Source organism: Benincasa hispida, chromosome 9 (genome assembly GCF_027475165.1).
Source record: "Benincasa hispida cultivar pf3 chromosome 9, pf3_genome.v1.1, whole genome shotgun sequence".
Taxonomy (NCBI): domain Eukaryota; kingdom Viridiplantae; phylum Streptophyta; class Magnoliopsida; order Cucurbitales; family Cucurbitaceae; genus Benincasa; species Benincasa hispida.
Window position 1 is genome coordinate 72,223,048 of NC_143486.1, and position 20,040 is coordinate 72,243,087.

The 20,040-nt window shown below is 33.6% G+C and overlaps 2 protein-coding genes across 3 annotated transcripts; one reads left to right on the top strand and one right to left on the bottom strand.

Annotated features, from left to right (window-relative positions):
• The first annotated feature begins 8,901 nt into the window (after positions 1-8,901).
• CNGC14 (cyclic nucleotide-gated channel 14) lies at positions 8,902-13,738 on the top strand. 2 transcript variants are annotated; one of them, XM_039040646.2, is made up of 7 exons: positions 8,902-9,419; positions 9,489-10,023; positions 11,142-11,354; positions 11,454-11,755; positions 11,858-11,969; positions 12,434-12,670; positions 12,831-13,738. In XM_039040646.2, the coding sequence occupies exons 1-7, from the start codon at positions 9,364-9,366 to the stop codon at positions 13,560-13,562; spliced, it is 2,187 nt and encodes a 728-aa protein (XP_038896574.2). In that variant the 5' UTR covers positions 8,902-9,363; the 3' UTR covers positions 13,563-13,738. The 2 variants fall into 2 exon arrangements, with proteins under 2 accessions (XP_038896574.2, XP_038896575.1); XM_039040647.2 differs by lacking the exon at positions 11,142-11,354 and having other exon boundaries at positions 8,950-9,419.
• Positions 13,739-14,495: 757 nt separating this feature from the next.
• Positions 14,496-18,626, bottom strand: LOC120086214 (putative xyloglucan glycosyltransferase 5). The gene is made up of 5 exons (XM_039042749.2): positions 17,110-18,626; positions 16,464-16,772; positions 16,078-16,368; positions 15,777-15,890; positions 14,496-15,678 (listed from the first exon to the last, which is right to left on the bottom strand). The coding sequence occupies exons 1-5, from the start codon at positions 17,836-17,838 to the stop codon at positions 15,034-15,036; spliced, it is 2,088 nt and encodes a 695-aa protein (XP_038898677.1). The 5' UTR covers positions 17,839-18,626; the 3' UTR covers positions 14,496-15,033.
• Between the last annotated feature and the right edge of the window lie 1,414 nt (positions 18,627-20,040).

A 20,040-nucleotide genomic window follows, 5' to 3' on the forward strand; every position in this document is an offset into this window, starting at 1 on the left:
AAATTTTGGTTATGGAGATCTATAAGGACAAAGATAAAAATAAGGTCTTGCTGTCATAAAAAGGCTATATTCAGAAAATATTGTCCAGGTTTGGTATGTCATCAACTAAGCCTATAAATACTCCTAGTGCTGCAAATGCTCGTTTGTCATTTGTGCTTTCACCATGTCTGAACCTAAGAAAGAGTATATGTCTCGAGTTTCTTATGCTAGTTGATGTATGTTATGGTCTGTACTAGGCATAATCTTGTCCATGCCGTTAGTTTCATCAGCAAGTTCATGAGTCAACCTAGGAAGAAGCATTGACAAGTTGTCAAGAGGATTTTTCGTTACCTTGGAGGTACATCTGATGTTGATCCTGTTTATGGGAATGACACAAAGTGTTTTCTGACCAGTTATTCTAATTCTAACTATGTTGGAGATGTTGACAGTAGGAGGTCTATGACTCGCTATGTGTTCATTCTAGGTTGTTCTGCTGTTAGTTGGAAGATAACCTTACAACCTACAGTTACTACGTCTACTACTGAAGTAGAGTACATGGCCTTAACAGAAGCTGCTAAAAAGGGAATATAACTGAGAGGGCTAGTTGGTGATCTTGATTTTCATCATGACCAAGCTATTATATATTGTGATAGTTTGATTGCAATATGTCTAGCTAAGGATCAAGTTCATCATGAAAGAATTAAGCACGTTGATGTAGGATATCACTTCTTAATAAGTGAGTAGAGAGTTAAAGTGATGAAAATTGGTACTATTGATAATCCTGCTGATGTATTCACCAAACCAGTTCCACAAGGCAAGTTCCAACATTGTTTGAACTTGCTTAATGTTTTGAATTGTTAGTGGTCCTTTATAGGACACTTTGAGGCATGAGGGAGAAGTTTGGGTACGTCTGGCAATGTTGCTTTTGTTGCATCTGGTACATCTGTTATTTGGGAGAGAATTCAAGTCAAGTTGGATATTTGTTGAAATGTCTTGAATTTATTGTCTGGCAATACAAACAACCAAGTACGCACCCTCGTGGTGGATTGGGGACAACGCCTCGAAACCTATTCAGAATTTATATTTAACATTTTAATTATTTATGGTTATTTACGATTATGACTCTGGGGTTTAGAGAAGTGTACTATATAAACTATCTAACCCTAGTGGTGCCATTTTTTGTATTCATAATACATTATCTCTAATAATGTTGTTCTCTCTCTACCCGTGGACATAGCTAACATACTGTTAGTGAACCATATATATGTGTGTGTGTTGATTCTTTTACATTCTTTTGTATTCTTTAATTATCGATCTCGTAAAACTTGTGATAAAGAGTTGTTATATTTATATTTCATAAGCTTTTATTTTCATCATGGCTTTAATCCTTCTCTTCATTTGTAGGATTCATCAATATAATGAGTTTAGGCTTCATAGTCAAAGAACCTTCTGTACTTATGATAATAGACAACTTTCTCTTCACGTGTGAAAGGACAAGACCGTGAATTTTCTCAATTTTCTCATCATCGTTTGCTTCATAAAATAATTTTGCCTTCAAAGTTTTCATCTTTCTTTCATGTTGATTGTTTGTTGGTTTAAGGTAATCAAAACCAGATGTTGAAGGTTGATCTTTCTTTGATATGAAGATACTTAGCCTTCTGAAAGCTAAAGTTCGAGTGGAAGTGGACGTTAAACATTGATTTTCTTCTTTTCTCGCGGCCATACACAATCTTTGGAAGATTGAAGATCGAATAGTTGAGGTTGAATAGGATCGAAGATAGAAGTTCTTTGCTTGATTTCTTTTGAGTCATTGACTTCTTCGACATTAATATGATATGGACTTATAAGTTTATTTGATTGCAACTATTTATTCTTACTGCAATATGATTTGACTCAGTTGTTTCATTAAAGTCTAGCTCAATTTTTCCTTCTTGAGCTAATTTTAGAACGAAGCATCTTTCCACTAGGTGACTGATGACTTCATGATACTTACAATATTTTGGATCATCGAATTTTTTGCATCTCTTTCGGTCGTTTAGACTCAGGAAGTTGAATCAACCGTGCTTTCTGTAATTGTTCAAACATATCAAGAATATCATAATCAGGAAAAGGATAGACTTTTTTCTGTCTTTTTTTCAAAGTTAAATGATGCATGTCATATTCTTAATGTTTTTCAATCTTCTTGTCCTTTTTCCTGAAGGATGACTTAAGAGGGGTTGTGTATAACTATAGACTCTTCTAAAGTCACATTGACATCATTTTATTCATTCTCCACGTAGGGACTAAAATGTTTTGGTTTCCTTAATTAGCAATGCTAAGCTTCATTTCGTGGGCTCGAGTTGCTAGCTCTTTAAAAGTGCGAGGCTTTATACCTTGAAGTAAGTAAAGAAGACCCCAATGCATAACTTGGATGCATATCTCATCAACAGATAGTTCAGTGGGATGGTCTTTGTAATCCATGTTGGGTTGTATGTCCTAAAACTCGCGGTTTGTAAAGTTAAACATTTTCTATTATCAATAAAGATGTTAAAGACTTTTATTCGATAAAAGTGTTGTTAAATATATAAGTTGCACTTATAAAGATTAAATCCAATAAACTAAGATCCATGGATATTATATGAATACTTGAACTTTATGTGGAGACATAAAGATAAATCAAGTTCAAGTAAATAGCCAAAACAATCTGGTAACACTATTGGATGCAACCCGCTTTGTAGATAGTACGAACGATGTGATCCTGAATCGTTCATGTGGAGACATGAGAAGTAAAGGCATCCTATACAATGAGTTTCATAAGATTAGACCAAGAAATAAGTCACTCTTACTTTATAACACCGTTTACTGTTTAAGACTGTCTGTTTCAATTAGATGACCTAGGTAACTCGACCATAATCCTGAGCTAATTTTGAACTCCTGTTTATTCAGGATTATCCTTAGATTTGCATAGGTGAGGGTTGATTCAACAATGTGGCTCAATAAGCCTCCCATTTCAGGGGTAAGACCGGGTAGATAGTTGGGGACATAAGTGATCTTAAGTGCTTAAGTGTTGAATCCAGGTCTTGAACAAGGGGTCCCATCCTCTCATTGGCCCGAGAGGGATTCGATTTAATGATTGGATCACAAGCCAATTTTTCATTAGAGGACCAATGGAACTTAAGGAGCAAGATATAATTTCGGGGGTAAAACAACATTTGACACAACCATTATTACGAACAACATGTGAAGAGTTAACTTACTAATTATGGTCAAATCAAGTGGATAAAAATATATCTACAGTGAAGATAGTGCATCGAGGTATGTCTCGATAGTTAACGAATATTGATTAATTCGGTCTAAAGAGTTTAGCCAATTAATCTCAAATCATTGGAGCTCATGATCTGTAGGTCCATAAGGTCCCTTTACTAGCTCGTAAAACATGAACACTCTGGATTAATGAATTGAATGATTTTGAAATGTTCAAAATCATAATTAAATTTTCAATTTGAAGTGTTCAAATTGAATTTTAATTTGAAATGTTCAAATTGAATTTAGGGTTTCAATTTGAGGTGTTCAAATTGTTAATTAGGATTTGAATTTGAAATGTTCAACTTCAAATTAGGGTTTGCATAATTATATCTAATTTATCAAAATTAAACGTAGTTGGAGAGTTTAAAATATATAAATATTGATTACATGAATAGAATTCATGTTAGGTGTTTGATTAATTTAATATTTGATATTAAATTATTTTTTAATTAATTAAATTTTTTTAATCAATTAATTTTCAAATTTTCAAATTCATTTTAGAAATTGAATTTTGTATTTTATTTAATTTTGGATTAAATAAAAAGAAAATTGAAAATCAATTTTAGTGGAGAAATCCACAAAATTAAAGTAGCTTGGTGGCTTCTTAACCAAACACTTTTCGTACTTTCTCTTTGTAAATTAAAGTGGCATTCAGCATTATAGCTTAATGGCTGCATGTATGAGATATATAAAACACATCAATTTTCAAATTAGAAAAGGAGAAGAAGCTGAACTCTCCAAAAATTGATGTAGAAAAAGTTTCTGCTGAAATCCTCTTTATTCTCTTCACAATTCATCTCAAGTCTAAGTTCCACCACTTAAATCCAAAGCTGATAATAATAGAGAAGATCTCTTAGTGGTTCACTATAGATTTAAAGCTCAAAATTCATGGAGAGCAGCTTGGATTCAGAGGAATTCTTCAAAGGTATAACTTCTTGAAACCTTTTTCTGTAAAAACTGTTTTTGCATACTTTTAGAACTCAAATTAAGTGTAATTAGAGTGCTTATTGATTCTGATTACTTTCATTGCTTGCTTGTACATTCCATCAATCCAAACTTGCGGCTCTCCAACGATTTATGTAATCGATGATAAGTTCACATTTTAGTTGTTTGGTGTTTGTGGGCTTGAACATACTGACTATTCGTCTTGTGTTGTAGAAGCAATTTAGAAACTCTTTTTTTCTAGTTGTTCTCAGCTGTCAATTGACTCAAACACCAAGTCAGTGTACTAATAAAATAAAATTTCCTTTCAAAGTTCCAATAAGGCCCCTAGTGTACCAACATTTTCACATGTTTCGATAAAATGAGCGACGTGTTGCTTTGGATTGTCCTTCTCATCAAATTACTTAAACTTAGGTGGCTGGTATCTGGTTGACATTATTAAATTATCGATTCTTTTTGTATATGGTTTAGAATACAAGAGAGAACTTTAAAGAGCATCATACTAAGCTCTGATGAAATTCGTGATCATATCTTTCAATTGTTGTACCGACAACAAAGCAATTGTTGTTGTTGACTTTCTTGCAAGATTGTCTTCCCTTTGCCGTTATCCTTGACAGTAGGTGTTTGGCTTGATTCGATAGCATCACAACTTTCGATGTGATTCTTTAGAGACGTGATTTCATAATCTCTCTCTTTGATTGCCTTTATTAGCATGCCCGCCTTTTTTTCTAGTTCAACTATTCTTTCTTCATCTATACCCAAGCCTGTCATCTTGCTTGATTTTTCAGAAGATGAAATAGAGACAATGGATTCTTTTTTATGACAATCCCGTTGTTTGTTGATTTCAACAGTTGCTTCCATATATTACTTGTGATTTCAATGGTTGGTTTCTCTCTAGATTGTTGAACTTCCTTGGAGCATTTATGAGTAATTGAAGTTTTGGAGGCATTTTCTTTAGTTGACATTTGATCTTGTATGAGAGAAAGAGATGAAAGGTATAGAGGCGTGTCAATCTGTTTACACGAGATTTCTAGAGAAATTTAACTCGTGAAATTTGAACTTTGTATTTGTATTACTTTCAGTATAGTGAGTACAATATCTAATTCATAATCCTTTGATGCTTTCTCTCAAAAAATAAACTTTAATCTTTGTTGATCTTCTTAGATAATCGGTTTTTGGGTTTGATGATCTTCTTAGAGGATCGACTTTTGAGCTTGATGATATACTTGGAGGATCGACCTTTGGGTTTATTGATCTTCTTGGAGGATCGACCTGGTGGGCTTATTGGTCTTCTTGGAGGATCAACCTTTGGACTTGTTGATCTCGTTGATTAATTTTGATCTACCTCCGATTTATTTATCAAGTTGGATCGACCTCTAGCTTATTGATCGACTTGGATCGATCTTTGACTTGTTGATCAACTTGGATAAGCCTCGGCTTGTTGATCAACTTGGATCGTTCCCTGGCTTATTGATTGTCTTGGATCGACCTTTGGTTTGTTGATTGTTTGGATTAGCCTTTAAAGTTTCGATCTTCTAGTCTTTAAGATTGAGAGCTTCAAAGTTTGGAGCTTGAGAACTTTGGGAGCTTCGAACTTTAAAGCTTGAGAAGTTTGGAGTTTCAGACTTCGGAATGTGAAAGCTAGGGAACTTCAGACTTTGGAGCTTCAAACTTTAATTTTTCAGAGCTTCAAGTCTCTAGAGTTAGAGGCGGTCATTCAAACTGCAAAAAACTGAACCGTTTTTAAAAACCAAACCAAATCGAATAAAAAACTCGGTGAAGCCGAAAAATGCAGTTTGATCCGATTTGAAGAAATTTTGAAATCGAACTGAACCGTTTTTAACTTTTATATATATATATATATATATATATATATATATATATAAAGAGTAAAATCGAACCGCTTTTAATTTAAAGAACAAAACCGAACCAAACCGAACCGTTTTTTAATTAAAAAATAATATAACATGGATTTTTTAAAAATATCAAAACCAAATTTGAAACCGATTTGAACCACATATATGTTGTTCGGTTTCACATTTTAAAAAATTCGACTCGGTTTGATTTGACCACCAAACCGAACCGTTTCCACCCCTATCTAGAGCTTATAATCTTCAGAGCTTTCAATATTTAGAGCCTCCTACATCCATATCTTCCTCTCCCCAAAATGAAAGGATGAGGACTCTATTTATAGAGGTTCCTCATGGGTCTTACATAGGCTTGGGCCCAATCTTTTATTTGGCCTGAAATTCTATCACGAGTTTGAATTAGGTTGGGCTTGAGCAATTATAATTCCCTCTACGACAACAGAAGAATTGTCAATAAAAGAAGAAGCAGATAAGAGAGCAAGATTCGTTCAAAGAAAAAGTGATCCTCCGTCCGGCTACACGACTCGATCCAATTTATAATTTCCACAATAAGCTTGGGCTTTCGTTTGTGATGACGTGGAAAAATTTAATTGTCTAAAATTTCTCATTCAACTATATTTTTGTAGTTTTTATTTTTTAGAAAGATATTAATATTCAAATTCACATTAATATTTTATTTTATAAAAAATCTTAAATTAGTATATACTATTTCGTTGAGAAAAATAACAAATAAAATAAAAAAAACTATATTAACTTTTTAAAAAGAATTCAAATTCATAAAAACAATTATGTTATATAAGTTTAAATTATATTAAATTAATTATAAATTAATAAATAGACACAAGGGTATTATTGGAACATAATACAAATTTGAAACATCCTCAAGTAAAAATATTACAAAAACAAACGTAACCATTCAAATATTTGCTTGTACAAAATAAATACGATCATATAAGGATGTCAAACATCCATAGTTTTAGATATCTATAATTCATTATTAATAAACAAACACTCGTTATAGGTTGAAAATTGACGTAGAGATTTAAAAGAGGAGGTTGTGAAAGGCAATAGTAGGTGGGGATGCAAAGGGAGGCAACTGTGGAACAATGATATTAATAATAAAGTTGCACTAAACCTGTAATTAATTAGGGAATTAAATGTGACAAAATTGGAGCAGAATCTGTTCCCAAAGAAAATTATAGTTGGGGGATTAGTTGGGTGTCAGTTTGTGATTACATTCACAAGTTGTGTTATAATTAAATTTGTTATGACAGTTGGAATTTTGTCTACAAACGACTTCGATTATACAAACTCAGCACAAAATCTTTCTTTCAATAAAAGAAAGATTTAGTTGTTTATAATTTCTTTAAGTAAAAGTAAATTTTCTTTAAATTGGAAGCCGGCTGTATTTACCATTTAGTGCCAAACGTTACCTTTCCTTTGACGATTTTTATTCCAATAATTGAAATATCCATAAGAATCCACTTTTTGGATGTTCTCAATTTTATATATAATATTTGGAGGAATAGTAATTCATTTGCATTACAAGAGACAAACAATATTTAAATCTTTTTAAGTATATTATTATTATTATTATTTTTTAATTTAGAGTAGAATCAAATCCCTTATTTCAAAACTCGACGAATTGATCTACTTTTAAATAAGACATAAAATCTCATTTCTCTATATCTTTATTTTTATTATTATTATTTTATTTTGATCTTTATACTTTGAAACTTATTTTAAAAGGAAAAAGAAAAAAAAGTAAACCAATACCAAAATTTACTTACTTACCTAACTTATTCACCGTTCACAACTCATTAGCTCTTGGATGACGTTTTTTCTTACAATGAAAATTAAAAAAAATAATTATTAGATAAATTGAAAACTTGAAAATCTGTTAGATATATTTTGAAATATAGTGACGTATAGAATTGAAAGTTTTAAGGTCGGTTAGATATAAAATATAAAGTTTAATTCCTAAATAGACACGAACTTAAAAAATTATGAACAAAATTTTGATTATTTTTGAAGCTGGACTCATTAGTCCTTAGACTTTGAGGTTTGCATTTATTTAGTATTCATACTTTTTAATAAGCGCGTCTAATAGATAACTTAACTTTCAACTCCACTATCCAATAGATATCTTAATTTTCAATTATGTATCTAATAGTTTTGTGACATGTTTCTCATTTCCTTCCAAAACATAAATTAATTTTAAAGTTCCATTATATCACATTTAAATTTTTGTCTAATAGATCAACTAATTTTCAAATATTTTTTAAAAAACATAATTTTCAAATATTTTTAATACGTTAAGGCCGAGTAGTCACAAAATCCAACCTACTAGATAATTTTGATTTTTTTTCTTTTGCAAAGATATTGAATTAAATACGTGAGTAAAGTTGATAGTACAAACATTATGCTAATTGAGTTATATTCATTTTGACAATTATTTTGAAACTGATAGAAGTCTATCTGCCTATCAATAATAATAAGTGTCAAATTATTTACAAAAATAACAAAAAAAATTAATATTGATAGATAAATGTCTATCATTATTATTATTATTATTTTGTTATTTCTGTAAATATTTTTTTTACTTTTGTTATATTAGTAAAAATTTCTCTTTTTACAACCTAAAACATTATTTAATAAACAAATAAACAGACGGTGTGCGTGGGAGGCAGATTCGAAGCTGACGTAAATAAACAGATGGTTAAAAATTCAAGAAAAAATATATAATTATTATTATTTAAAAAAGAAAAGGAAAAAAAAAAAAAAGAAGGAAAAACCTTACTTCCCGCCTGCAACTGGGTCCCTTTGAAGGTTCTTTCTACAACTGAAATCTTGAATTCCAAGGGAAATCTTCTTCATCATCATCATCTTCTTCTTCTTCCCCCAAAATGTGAACAAAATTTTTGTAATTGTAGCTGTCATTGGTCAATCAATGGATTCAATCCAAATCATCAATCCCTTCTTTTTCCATTTCCTTCTTCTTTATGCTCTACACGTTATTCAAGGTCCTCCCTCACTCTAAACTCAATTTTTTAACCCTAAATCTCTGCCTTCTTACTTCTTCTTCTTCTACTTCCTCCATTTTTACCTTTTTTTTTTTTTAGTTTTTTTTCCCCTCTGCCAGCTCTTTTTAGTGAGAAGTCAACCACATACGACAATCTAAATCATTATTTCTCCGCACCCTTTGCGGGATTCTTTCTCACAATCAACTTTTTCTCTCAATATGAATCCTTCCCACTTTTCTTCTTCCCTGAATTCGCTTCATGGATGAATGCATTTCACTGATCTTCAAACCAGCATGGAACTGAAGAAAGGGAAATTCGTCAGGTAATGTATATCCTGTAATTTCCCTCTACTTATTTGAGATTTTGGTTGATGGGTTTTTCGTTTCTTTAGGTTTCACTCTAATCTGGAGAAAAATGATGGGAATAAGAGGCGTGTTGAGTTCCCATTACCAGTTTTTAGAATGGGGAAGAAATTAGAGAATGAAAGTAAAGTTATGAACTCGGATTCTTCAGGGAGGTCGAAGGTTTTTGTGGAGACTAATGGGTTACAAGAACAGAAGAATAAGAGGATTCTTAATCCTGAAAGTGAAAGGATTCTGAGATGGAATAGGGTTTTTCTCTTCTCTTGTTTGACAGCTCTTTTCGTTGACCCATTGTTCTTCTACCTTCCTTCAGTGATTCATCATAACAGGTCATCTTGTATGACAACTGATTTCAATTTGGGAATTGTTGTGACTGTTTTTCGCACTTTTGCCGATGTTTTTTATCTGTTGCATATGATTTTGAAGTTCCGGATTGCTTATGTATCACCAACTTCAAGAGTTTTTGGCAAAGGTGAACTTGTTACTGATCCAAAGAAGATTGCTAAACGCTATTTGAAGTCAGATTTCTGTATAGATCTCATTGCTTCTCTGCCTCTTCCTCAGGTATTTTAACAAACACATTTGTTTGCTATCTGTTCATCACAACTCCCTCCGTTTTGATAAGCATTTGATTTTTTAAATTTCTAGATTGTTATCTACCTTTAACTATTATTTTCAAAATCAAAGCTAAGTTTTCGAAGACTGAAAAATGATATCGCTAACCAACAAGATCTTTGTATTAGTTCATCACAACTTCATGTTTGAAATTCAGCTTTAAATCTTAGGTAGGTTTGTTAACCATTTGTGCTCCTTCAATAACTATTTAGTTATGTATTTATTTATATTGAAAATTAAGTTGTTTTTCTCACATTTTTTTTTCATAATGATAATCATCTCTTATCTTTTCTAGGTAAACATTTGAATTCTAAATTATTGTTTTTTGTTTTTTATTTTTAAAACAAAAAACTTTTAAAATCTACTTGTTTTAGTTTGTTTTGATTTTGAAAATATTCATAAAGATAAGACAACATAATAAAGAAACTAGTAAGTGGAAATAGTGTGTATGAGTTTCATTTTCAAAAACCAAAAACTAAATGGTTATCAAAAGGGATTTTTATTTTTGATTTTTGATTTTTAGTTTTTGAAAATTAAGTGTACGAACACTACGTCTATCTATTAGATTCTTTATTTGTTACCTACTTTTCATGATGAGTGTTTTCAAAATCAAAGTCAAAATTTTTAAAACTAAGGGAAAAAAGTGTACTTGTTTTCAATGTTAAGAATAAGATTTGGTTAGAAAAGATGAAAACTAAGAAATAGTGAGAAACTAAACATAATTTTCGAACACAGAAAAAAAAGGAAGCCAATTGGTTATTTAAAGGAGTTTGTGTAAATTATACTGAAAAATCTGTTTGAGACTATGTTATCAATCAATTCTTAAATGTGATTTCAGTCTGTCCCAATATGACTGGCTTTGAGATTTGCAGTTTCTTTCATGTAGACCCAGATTTCAGATTTGTGCGTGAGCTGTACTGCAGCTATTTCATCTGAAGCAACAGTTTTCTATATTTTGTTTTTATATCTCAACTGAGGTCATACATGATGTTATTTTTATTTCCACGGTAGTTTGAATTTTTTTTTTTTTTTTTTTTTTTTTTTTTTTTTGTAACTTATTTTGGCAGATTATGATATGGTTTATCATGCCAGCAATTAGAAGCTCTCATGCAGACCATACAAACAATACACTTGTGTTAATTGTCCTGCTTCAGTATATTCCAAGATTTTACCTGATTTTCCCATTAAGTTCCCACATTATCAAAACTACTGGTGTTGTCACAAAGACTGCTTGGGCTGGGGCTGAATATAACCTTATATTGTATATGCTAGCTAGTCATGTATGTAACGAACCCAAGCACCTTTCGTCTCGTTCCTCGTTTTTACATTCTAAATATACTTCAAATGCAACCTGTTTGAAGTTTCTTTTGTTCATATAGATCTTAGGAGCAGCATGGTATTTACTTTCTGTGGAGCGCCATGCCATGTGCTGGAAGTTCACCTGCAGGAGAGAATTCAGTCCTATGAAATGCCTTCTTGACTATCTGGATTGTGGTACTTTAAATGATGTAGACCGCAGGATATGGGAAGTGAATACTACCGTTTTTAGCCAATGTTCTCCAGATGAAGACGTCGTTTTCAATTATGGGATATTTGCCGATGCGATTGCAAAAGATGTCATCTCCTCCAGGTTCCTTCAGAAGTATTTCTATTGTTTATGGTGGGGCTTACAGAACTTGAGGTATGTATATATATGTGAGTAGTTGAGCTACTTGTATTTTTGTGTCTTTGCTACTCAGATTGCTTTCTAAACTTCGGCATGTTTCATCTATAAATTTTCCAGTTCCTATGGTCAGGGTTTGGAAACGAGTATCTTCATAGGAGAAACTTTATTTGCTATCCTCATTGCTATAATGGGTTTGGTCTTGTTTGCGCATTTGATCGGAAACATGCAGGTACGTTTGAACTCATTAGTTTTCTGGGGTAAACTTAGAAATTTAGACCTTTGCCTTTTCTGTATTTTTCTTGTAGTTGTTGCGTAATATTTTACACCAAAATGAGCTTAACTCAGTGGTAATTGATATGCACTATATAGTTTTATATGATAAACCAATACAGTGGCTCTCCTATTAGGTTCAATGTTTATGTTCATTGCCTTTCAATTGACCATCTTCTTCATTTTCGAAGGCAATTTTTTGAAAAGTAGAGAGGTCATTTTATGATAAGCTTTGTCATGCTTCTATAAACTTCTTAATCAACATGTCAACTTGGTTCTCATAGTTTGTCTTACATTCATATATAGCATAAAGAGTATGTTTTATCTTTGGTAGTTGTCTGGTTCCCCTCAAAATTTATCTATCATAAAATAGGTTTAAAATATACTTTTTATTCTCTCTCTGAAACTTGTGTTATGGTGCAGACCTATTTGCAATCCATCACTGTGAGGCTGGAGGAGTGGAGGGTCAAGCGTCGAGACACTGAGGAATGGATGAAACATCGACAGCTCCCTCAAGATTTACAAGAACGTGTGAGGAGATTTGTTCAATATAAGTGGCTTGCAACACGAGGAGTGGACGAAGAATCGATCTTACAAGGCCTTCCAACAGATCTCCGTCGAGATATTCAGCGCCACTTGTGCCTCGACCTCGTTCGACGTGTAAGCTCTTTTCTGAATCTCTTATTCTTATTTGTACCTCTCATCCTGAAACGTTTTCTCTTCTGTTTGACATGCACACATCACACACACATGAACATGAAATATGCTTGTGAACAAAATTCTACTTTGTATGAAATCCACTTGTTTTTCGAGATTGCAGGTTCCTTTTTTCGCACAGATGGATGATCAGCTACTTGATGCAATTTGTGAGCGACTGGCATCCTCTCTATGTACACAACGTACTTACATTGTTCGTGAAGGAGATCCTGTTACTGAGATGCTCTTTATCATTCGAGGAATGCTCGAGAGTTCCACGACGGATGGAGGACGGTCAGGTTTTTTCAATTCGATAACCTTAAGACCTGGGGATTTTTGTGGAGAAGAGCTTCTCGCTTGGGCATTGCTACCAAAATCATCAATCAGCTTGCCATCTTCTACTAGAACAGTCAGAGCAATCACTGAAGTGGAAGCCTTTGCTCTGCGTGCAGAGGATCTCAAATTTGTGGCTAACCAGTTTCGACGACTTCATAGCAAGAAGCTTCAGCATACCTTCAGGTTTTACTCTTATCACTGGAGAACCTGGGCTGCCTGCTTCATTCAGGCAGCATGGCGTCGCTTCAAAAGGCGAATCATAGCGAAGTCACTCAGCTTGCAGGAGTCTTTCTCGTTGACTCCCGAGAAGCCAGTGGCTGACGAAGCCGAACAAGAAGAGGAAGAACATAATACTCCACGCACCAATTACTCTCAAGCAAAACAAAACCTCGGTGTCACCATATTGGCTTCGAGGTTTGCTGCAAACACACGTAGAGGAGCACAAAAGCTCAAGGATGTCAACTTATCCAAGCTGCGAAAGCCTGATGAGCCAGACTTTTCTGAAGAACCAGACGATTAACTTGTTGGAGGAGAGGGGAAAAAAAAAAAGAAAAAAAAAACATTCTAGAAAAGCCTCATCTTTGACTTTAATAAGATATTCACTTGTATATTATTTTTTTTTACCTTTCATTCATTCATTTCTAACTTTATATTTTGATATTGGAACTCAACCAATTCGGGTGGGCTTTCAAACAATTTTCACTGTAGCTGCTACACTTCTACTTAACAGAGCACCAAAATTAGACTAGAGTAACCAAGAGCGTGGTTTTTCCAATCTAAACCAAACAGGGACAATATATTTTGTTGCTAACAATTCATTACCTTGTGAGAGATGTCCTGGATATAAGTGAAAAGGTCGAGAAACATTCTTTAACTCGTTGAGAACGCTTTAAGGATATAATACTCCGTAAGAGAGTTTCGGCAGGTAGTATTTGGCTTAAGAGAGTAATCTTAGACAGAGATAATATTAGGTAGTTAAAAGAAAGCTGGTCCACTGGTACCCTAAACTTTTGGAATGAAAATCCAGTTTATGTGCAACTTGCCAACTTGAAAACGTGCAAGGAGAGGTGGGTCATGACTCAGTTTGTCAAATCATAGTTTTTCCATAGATAGAGGTTGAATAAGCTAAAGACAAAGCTTTTAATAAAAAGGGCCATACATAACCAGTCAAGAAAACAATGGGCAAATTTGTCATTAATCATTCCACCAACCAGTGACAATAGCAATAGTAGGCACTATCCACAACACAATAAAAAAGAAAAAAGAATCAGAGCATATGCCCACACCAGATCCTGGCCCCCACAAATATTTCTTTAGCCTTCTAATAAGGATTGAAAATGTATCTGAACCAACAATCTTAGCCACCCAAAACATTCAACCTTCTTCTAATCAACTTAACCTGCCGACACTAGCTTTGTACTTTGCAGCACAAGTAAATTGCAGTAGATTGAAGTAGTGGAAAATATGATATATATTAGACTGGATAAAATAGTACATTTACAGAGAAGTTTGAAGTCTTACATGTCTTGAAAACCAGAATGCTACAACAAAGGCAGCTTGATTCAAACTGATCAATTGGTTTGGTTCGGTTCCTGTGAACGACGGGGTCTTGGAAAGGCCAAAATTACACCCAAGAAAGAATTAATGGTGGCTGTGGGATAATAAAGCAGAACTTATTTGCATAACAAACACTAAACTGCTGAAACAGCTTATGAATGATTACAATCACAGATGCTGTATGAGTATGTAAGGGAAGAATGAAGGTGGTGAATGGTGTGTATGGTATGAAGGGTGATCCAAAAGAAGATGTTCTTTAGAAGACTTCGATATCGACTGCTTTATTGAATCAGAGGTCGGGTTCAGCATCTTTGATTACCGAGGGTTAAATCCCCTCGGTGGGACAAATTATACTGCACAAACAGAACTTTTGCTGCTATAGCACAAGAAAATGTTTTTTTATCCATCTTGATCTTGGATTCAATTGTGCAACGTCAGCTCATTTGCTCTCCAATTAGATCAAGGCCTACAAGGAGGAAGGTCACACCTTGGAACATCAAGAAGTAGAAGTGGACTCCTTGTGCAGCCAAGAGACTCCTTAGTGAGGCTAACAGTAAAAGAAACGCGAGCGCTAGCTCTTTCCGATATATCTTGTTAACTTTTTTGACAGGTGCAGAGACGACTTCTTTGCGTTCCTTTAAGTGAGCCAACTCAGAAATCTCACTCTCGGAAGCACCTCTACAGATCTGAGCTTGATTCATTGTCTTAGAGTCCCTTTCAGCAGCGGTCAGTAAGTCGGATTCGGAGGATCTGCCAGCCTTTTTGGTCACAATCCACTCATAAGAGCTACCTAACTGAAATAAGCCAGATACCATGGCATTGAATTTGGTGACGGACATAGTGTTCTCAAAAAGCAGGTAGGGGACAATAAAAGGAAAAGATTTTGGGGATGGAAGAATGTTGAGTAATGACATGAAGACAGGCACATAACAGATCACCCATACAGGAAGCTCGGCTTCTGGTACGAACATGGTTAGAGGAAGAATTATGCAGAACAACGTGAAGGAATAGAATGGAAGGATAAGTTTCCTTAATAGAAAGAACAACAGTATCAAATTTGCCTTCTTCCATCTTGATATCTGCATTATGAAAGGTTCAAGACATCATCTCTTCATCGTAATGCAATGGTGAGGCGACTAATAGTTAAAGTATCACAACACGAACATAAAGACCGTACCTTAGAACTTATGACTGCTGGAAGACACAACCTGAATAGTTGCATAGGACCAGAATGCCAACGATGTTGCTGTTTCCTGTAAGCTTCATAGGACTCAGGAACTTCACAAAGGACCTGAATTAATTCGAAAAGTTCTGAAGGTTCAAATTAAATGAAAACGAGCATATTCAACTGTATTAAGACAGATTTTCTTTTGATCATTGAAGTTATGCTCAAGTTGTTAACCAAAAAGATAGATACTTAGACAAGTCAAGCTGTCATCATAGTTTCTTCAAGCTAATGAAGTGACAGATTCGATTACCTTAACGTCATTTAGGAATACAAATTTCCAGCCGTTAAGATGGGCTCTCACAGCTATATCCATATCCTCTACTGTGGTTCTTTCGAGCCACCCTCCAGATTCCTCCAGGGCTTTAATCCTCCAAACACCAGCAGTGCCATTGAAACCAAAGAAATTAAGGAACACCCCATTAACCTGCTGTTCTACCTCAAAGTGGAAACACAAGTTAATATTTTGAAGGCGTGTCAACAAGTTTTCATCCCTGTTCACGAAAGACCATCTGGCCTGAACCAAACCTAGCTCCGGGTTATCCTGCAAAAAGAAAAAACAAAAGGATCAGGAAAATTAACAAAAATTACAAGGCCAAAGAACAGGGAGAGAAAAAAACTGTTTTTTGTTGTTTCCACCTTGAAATGGGGGACGGTCAGTTTAAGAAAATCTGGATTAGGTTGAAAGTCAGCATCAAAAATTGCTACAAACTCATAGTCTCTAACATAATCACAACTCATTGCAGACTTGAGATTCCCAGCTTTATATCCTGTTCTTACTAATCGATGGCGATACACTATGTTTACCCCCTTTTGGCTCCATTTAGCAACCTCTGCCTTAATTAACAGTTGGATGCTCTCATCATCAGAATCATCAAGAACTTGAATTAGTAAGCGGTCCCTTGGCCAATCAATCTGACAGACTGCAGATATAGATTGCTCATAAACCTGCATGAAGTAGTTGTAAAACCAGTTATATTTTGGAATCTAACATAATCTTCTGAACTACAACGGCTATTGCTAATTATCGTTGATTACTCCAACATACAGATAAAACTTATAAAAGCTACTTCAACATAAGAGAATTGTTTTTTATGCCTGTTTAATGCCTAATTTATTTAAATATCTATGCTCTATTGCTCTCACATGCTATGTTCTCTCCCCATCTCTCCTGCAATTATCAAATCTCTTAAAAGCTAAACAAATATGAAGAATCCTTAACTCAGATTTGTCGCATACTAAAAAATAGAGAAACAAAGTGGAAATAGATCGAAAAGGGTATTACCTCCCGCTCGTTGCACATGGGAATTTGAACAAGAACCATTGGATACTTGTACCCAGCGCCCTCCACATCGTCCAACTTGAAGGGATCCCCTTCAATTTTGGGTTCAATTCTTTTGTATTTTATCCACAGGCAACCAAAACAAAGGATCATACGATCCACCGATTGGATAAGGAACAGAACAATGCAAAATTTAGAGAGGGTTTGAATGAGGGGAGCAATGTAGTCTGCTCTAAAAGTTAACCAAGCAACATAGAGTGCATGAAGCAATCCTTGCAACTCAGAAGCTTGAGGAATATGCAGATTGGAATTCTGAAAATAATGCCAGCCTTTGAAATAAGCAAGCATTTCAAAAGCAAGAATCGCAATGGAAGTTACTAAGAAAACTCTAATAACTCCAAACAATAACTTCCCTCTTCCTAACTTCCCGCCTTCAATGGCGACTCCTTGTCTGTAGATCAGTCTCTTCTTGATTGTTCCCAACAATGCCCAAAGAACAGTAACAAGCCAAGTTATGCAACCGACGGCTCGATTGGCCTTTAGAAGAAGAACCCACGTGACCTGTTTGGCATTTTTGCCTCTACTTTTCTCCACCGGCCGGAATGCAGCGTCGGGGCCGTCGATCTCCACGACGGAGAAGTTAGGTTTCTCCATCGTCACAACCACCGGAGTTCCCTTTTGAGGGTCTGTCTCTTTACCCCACCGACACAAAAACCCCAATCTCGGCGCCATTTCTTAAACACACTGCAAGAAATAAAAAAAAAAAAAAAAAAAAACAAACAAACAAACAAACAAACAAACAAAAATCACAGCCGACGAAGAAGAAGCTCAAAGCAAAACCCCATTTCAAAATGAATAAACCCCACGAAGAAAAACACTTGAGTGGATGGTCATTCCATCATTTCAGAGAGAATCAGAAAGAATGCAGCAGAGAAGGAGAAGAACAGAGTGAGAAAGAGGGCTCATTTGTAAATGGATTGAAAGCTCTAAAAACACAACATGGGGGAAAAAACCACATGATGAGGAAAGGTATCAGCAGCTTCATGTGGGGTAATGGTCACGTAATAGCTTTTCTTTTTTTTAACAGCTCAAGAATTTTGATATCTGAGTGAAAGGGGAGATGAAGCGTATGGCTTAGCTAAGCAAAACAGTGGAGAAGATGAAGAAAAATTTTGACCAAAAGAAGACGGAATGTGGTCAAGAAGAATTGAATTGACCCCGTTGGGAAGTTAAATTTGAATTAGAGGATGAAGAATTGGGATGAGGTGAGAGAATTAATATAAAAATTAAAGCGAATTCGATTCGATTTGAGCTTCTTGTGTTTTGTGATTTACAGAACGTGAAGAACCCAACTGTCAAAAAAACAGGTCTCAGCTGTTTATCCAACGTCCAGATGGATTCGATCATGGCGCCCATTCAGATTTCTCTCTCTTCCACCGCACTTCTTTTACCCACAACTCTCACCATTTTTTTTATTTACAATTTTTTTTCACGGAGAAGCAAAGACTGCACCTAAGTCCATGCTACCTTTTTCTTATCTACATTAATATATATATATATATATATATATATATATATATAATATTTTTTAAAATTAAATTAACATGTGAAGCCTTCAATTGGTGATACAAACAAAAAATTTGTGTAGCAAAAAGAAAAAGAAAACTCTCTCTCTGTATATATATATATATATATTAAAAGGACATCTATAAATCTAGCTATGGTTTTTTTAAATTATAAATATAGCAAAAAAATAAAAAAATAAAATTTATCTTTTATCTATTTGTATATGATATTATTCGTATATATTTGGTGTATTAATTATATAAATAACCAAACTATCAAATATAACGTATATTGATTGACTGATATATCAAATATAAAATATATCGGTTAATTGATATTTCAAATATTAAGTATCAAAGTCTTATAGATACATCAAAAAAGGTAAAATTGGAATAATAAAAAACATAAATTAGATCTGATATATTTTTGCTATATTTGGTACATTTCAATAAACTATTGTTAAAATTTACAAATTTGCAAATGTTTTTTTTCCTATGGTTGCAACTGCCACTTCTTTGAGAAATATTTTTATTTATAGTTAATTACATGTTTACTCATCATACTATTTAATAAGTGGTTATAATGCAAGGAAAATACACTTTTTAGGTTCGAGTTTAATTGTATTGCATTTGCCTCTAAGTTTTTTAGGCTTTATTTGGTAATCATTTTATTTTGTTTTTTAATTTTTAATTATATAAATTAAACTTATTTTCTCTCCATTTTTACAATGTTTTGAATTTTTCTTAAATAAAAGAGCTCAATTATTAGCTAAATTCCTAAAAAAAGAATAAAAGTTTTTAGAAACTTTTTTTTTTAGTTTTCAATACTTGACTTGTTTTTTTTTTCTAAAAACAATGATAAAAAGTAGATGATAAAACAAGAAATTAAGAGGTGAAATGAGTGTTTATACGTTTAATTTTCAAAATTTAAAAACAAAAAATAGTCTTAGTTTTCAAATGATTATCATGACATGACCTTAATTTTCAAATATAACATTTTAACTCGTGTTAGGTTATAAAAATAGTTTATTTGATATTTGTTGTTAATTTTTTTTTAAATATTGTAGCTAACAGGAAGTTGTCGTGACATTCTTTTATTTTTTATTTTATTTTATTTTTAAATAGGATGTAGGGCGAAGGACGAGTGCGGGAGATGACAACAACATACGAGAGAAGGGAGAAAATAAGATTGGGAACTAAGACAGAGAATATATATATATATAAATTTCTATTAAAAATAAATATATATATTTTTATTAACAAAAAAAAAAAACACTTCGACTTTCTTACAGCTAAAATAACAAAAAACTGACAACACAAAACAAATAAATCATTTTTACAAACCTCAATGGTTCGAAAAAGACCTAAA

What these genes read in the sequence shown, in the direction of transcription:
- CNGC14 (XM_039040646.2), top strand. Translation starts at nt 9,364, where the DNA reads ATGCATTTCACTGATCTTCAAACCAGCATGGAACTGAAGAAAGGGAAA. An exon ending in AAGAAAGGGAAATTCGTCAG is followed by an intron (nt 9,420 to 9,488) that starts GTAATGTATATC and finishes TCGTTTCTTTAG; the next exon opens with GTTTCACTCTAATCTGGAGA. An exon ending in TGGGGCTTACAGAACTTGAG is followed by an intron (nt 11,756 to 11,857) that starts GTATGTATATAT and finishes TAAATTTTCCAG; the next exon opens with TTCCTATGGTCAGGGTTTGG.
- LOC120086214 (XM_039042749.2), bottom strand. Translation starts at nt 17,838, where the DNA reads ATGGCGCCGAGATTGGGGTTTTTGTGTCGGTGGGGTAAAGAGACAGAC. An exon ending in TATTCCTAAATGACGTTAAG is followed by an intron (nt 15,891 to 16,077) that starts GTAATCGAATCT and finishes GAATTAATTCAG; the next exon opens with GTCCTTTGTGAAGTTCCTGA. An exon ending in CAGCAGTCATAAGTTCTAAG is followed by an intron (nt 15,679 to 15,776) that starts GTACGGTCTTTA and finishes TTCATAATGCAG; the next exon opens with ATATCAAGATGGAAGAAGGC.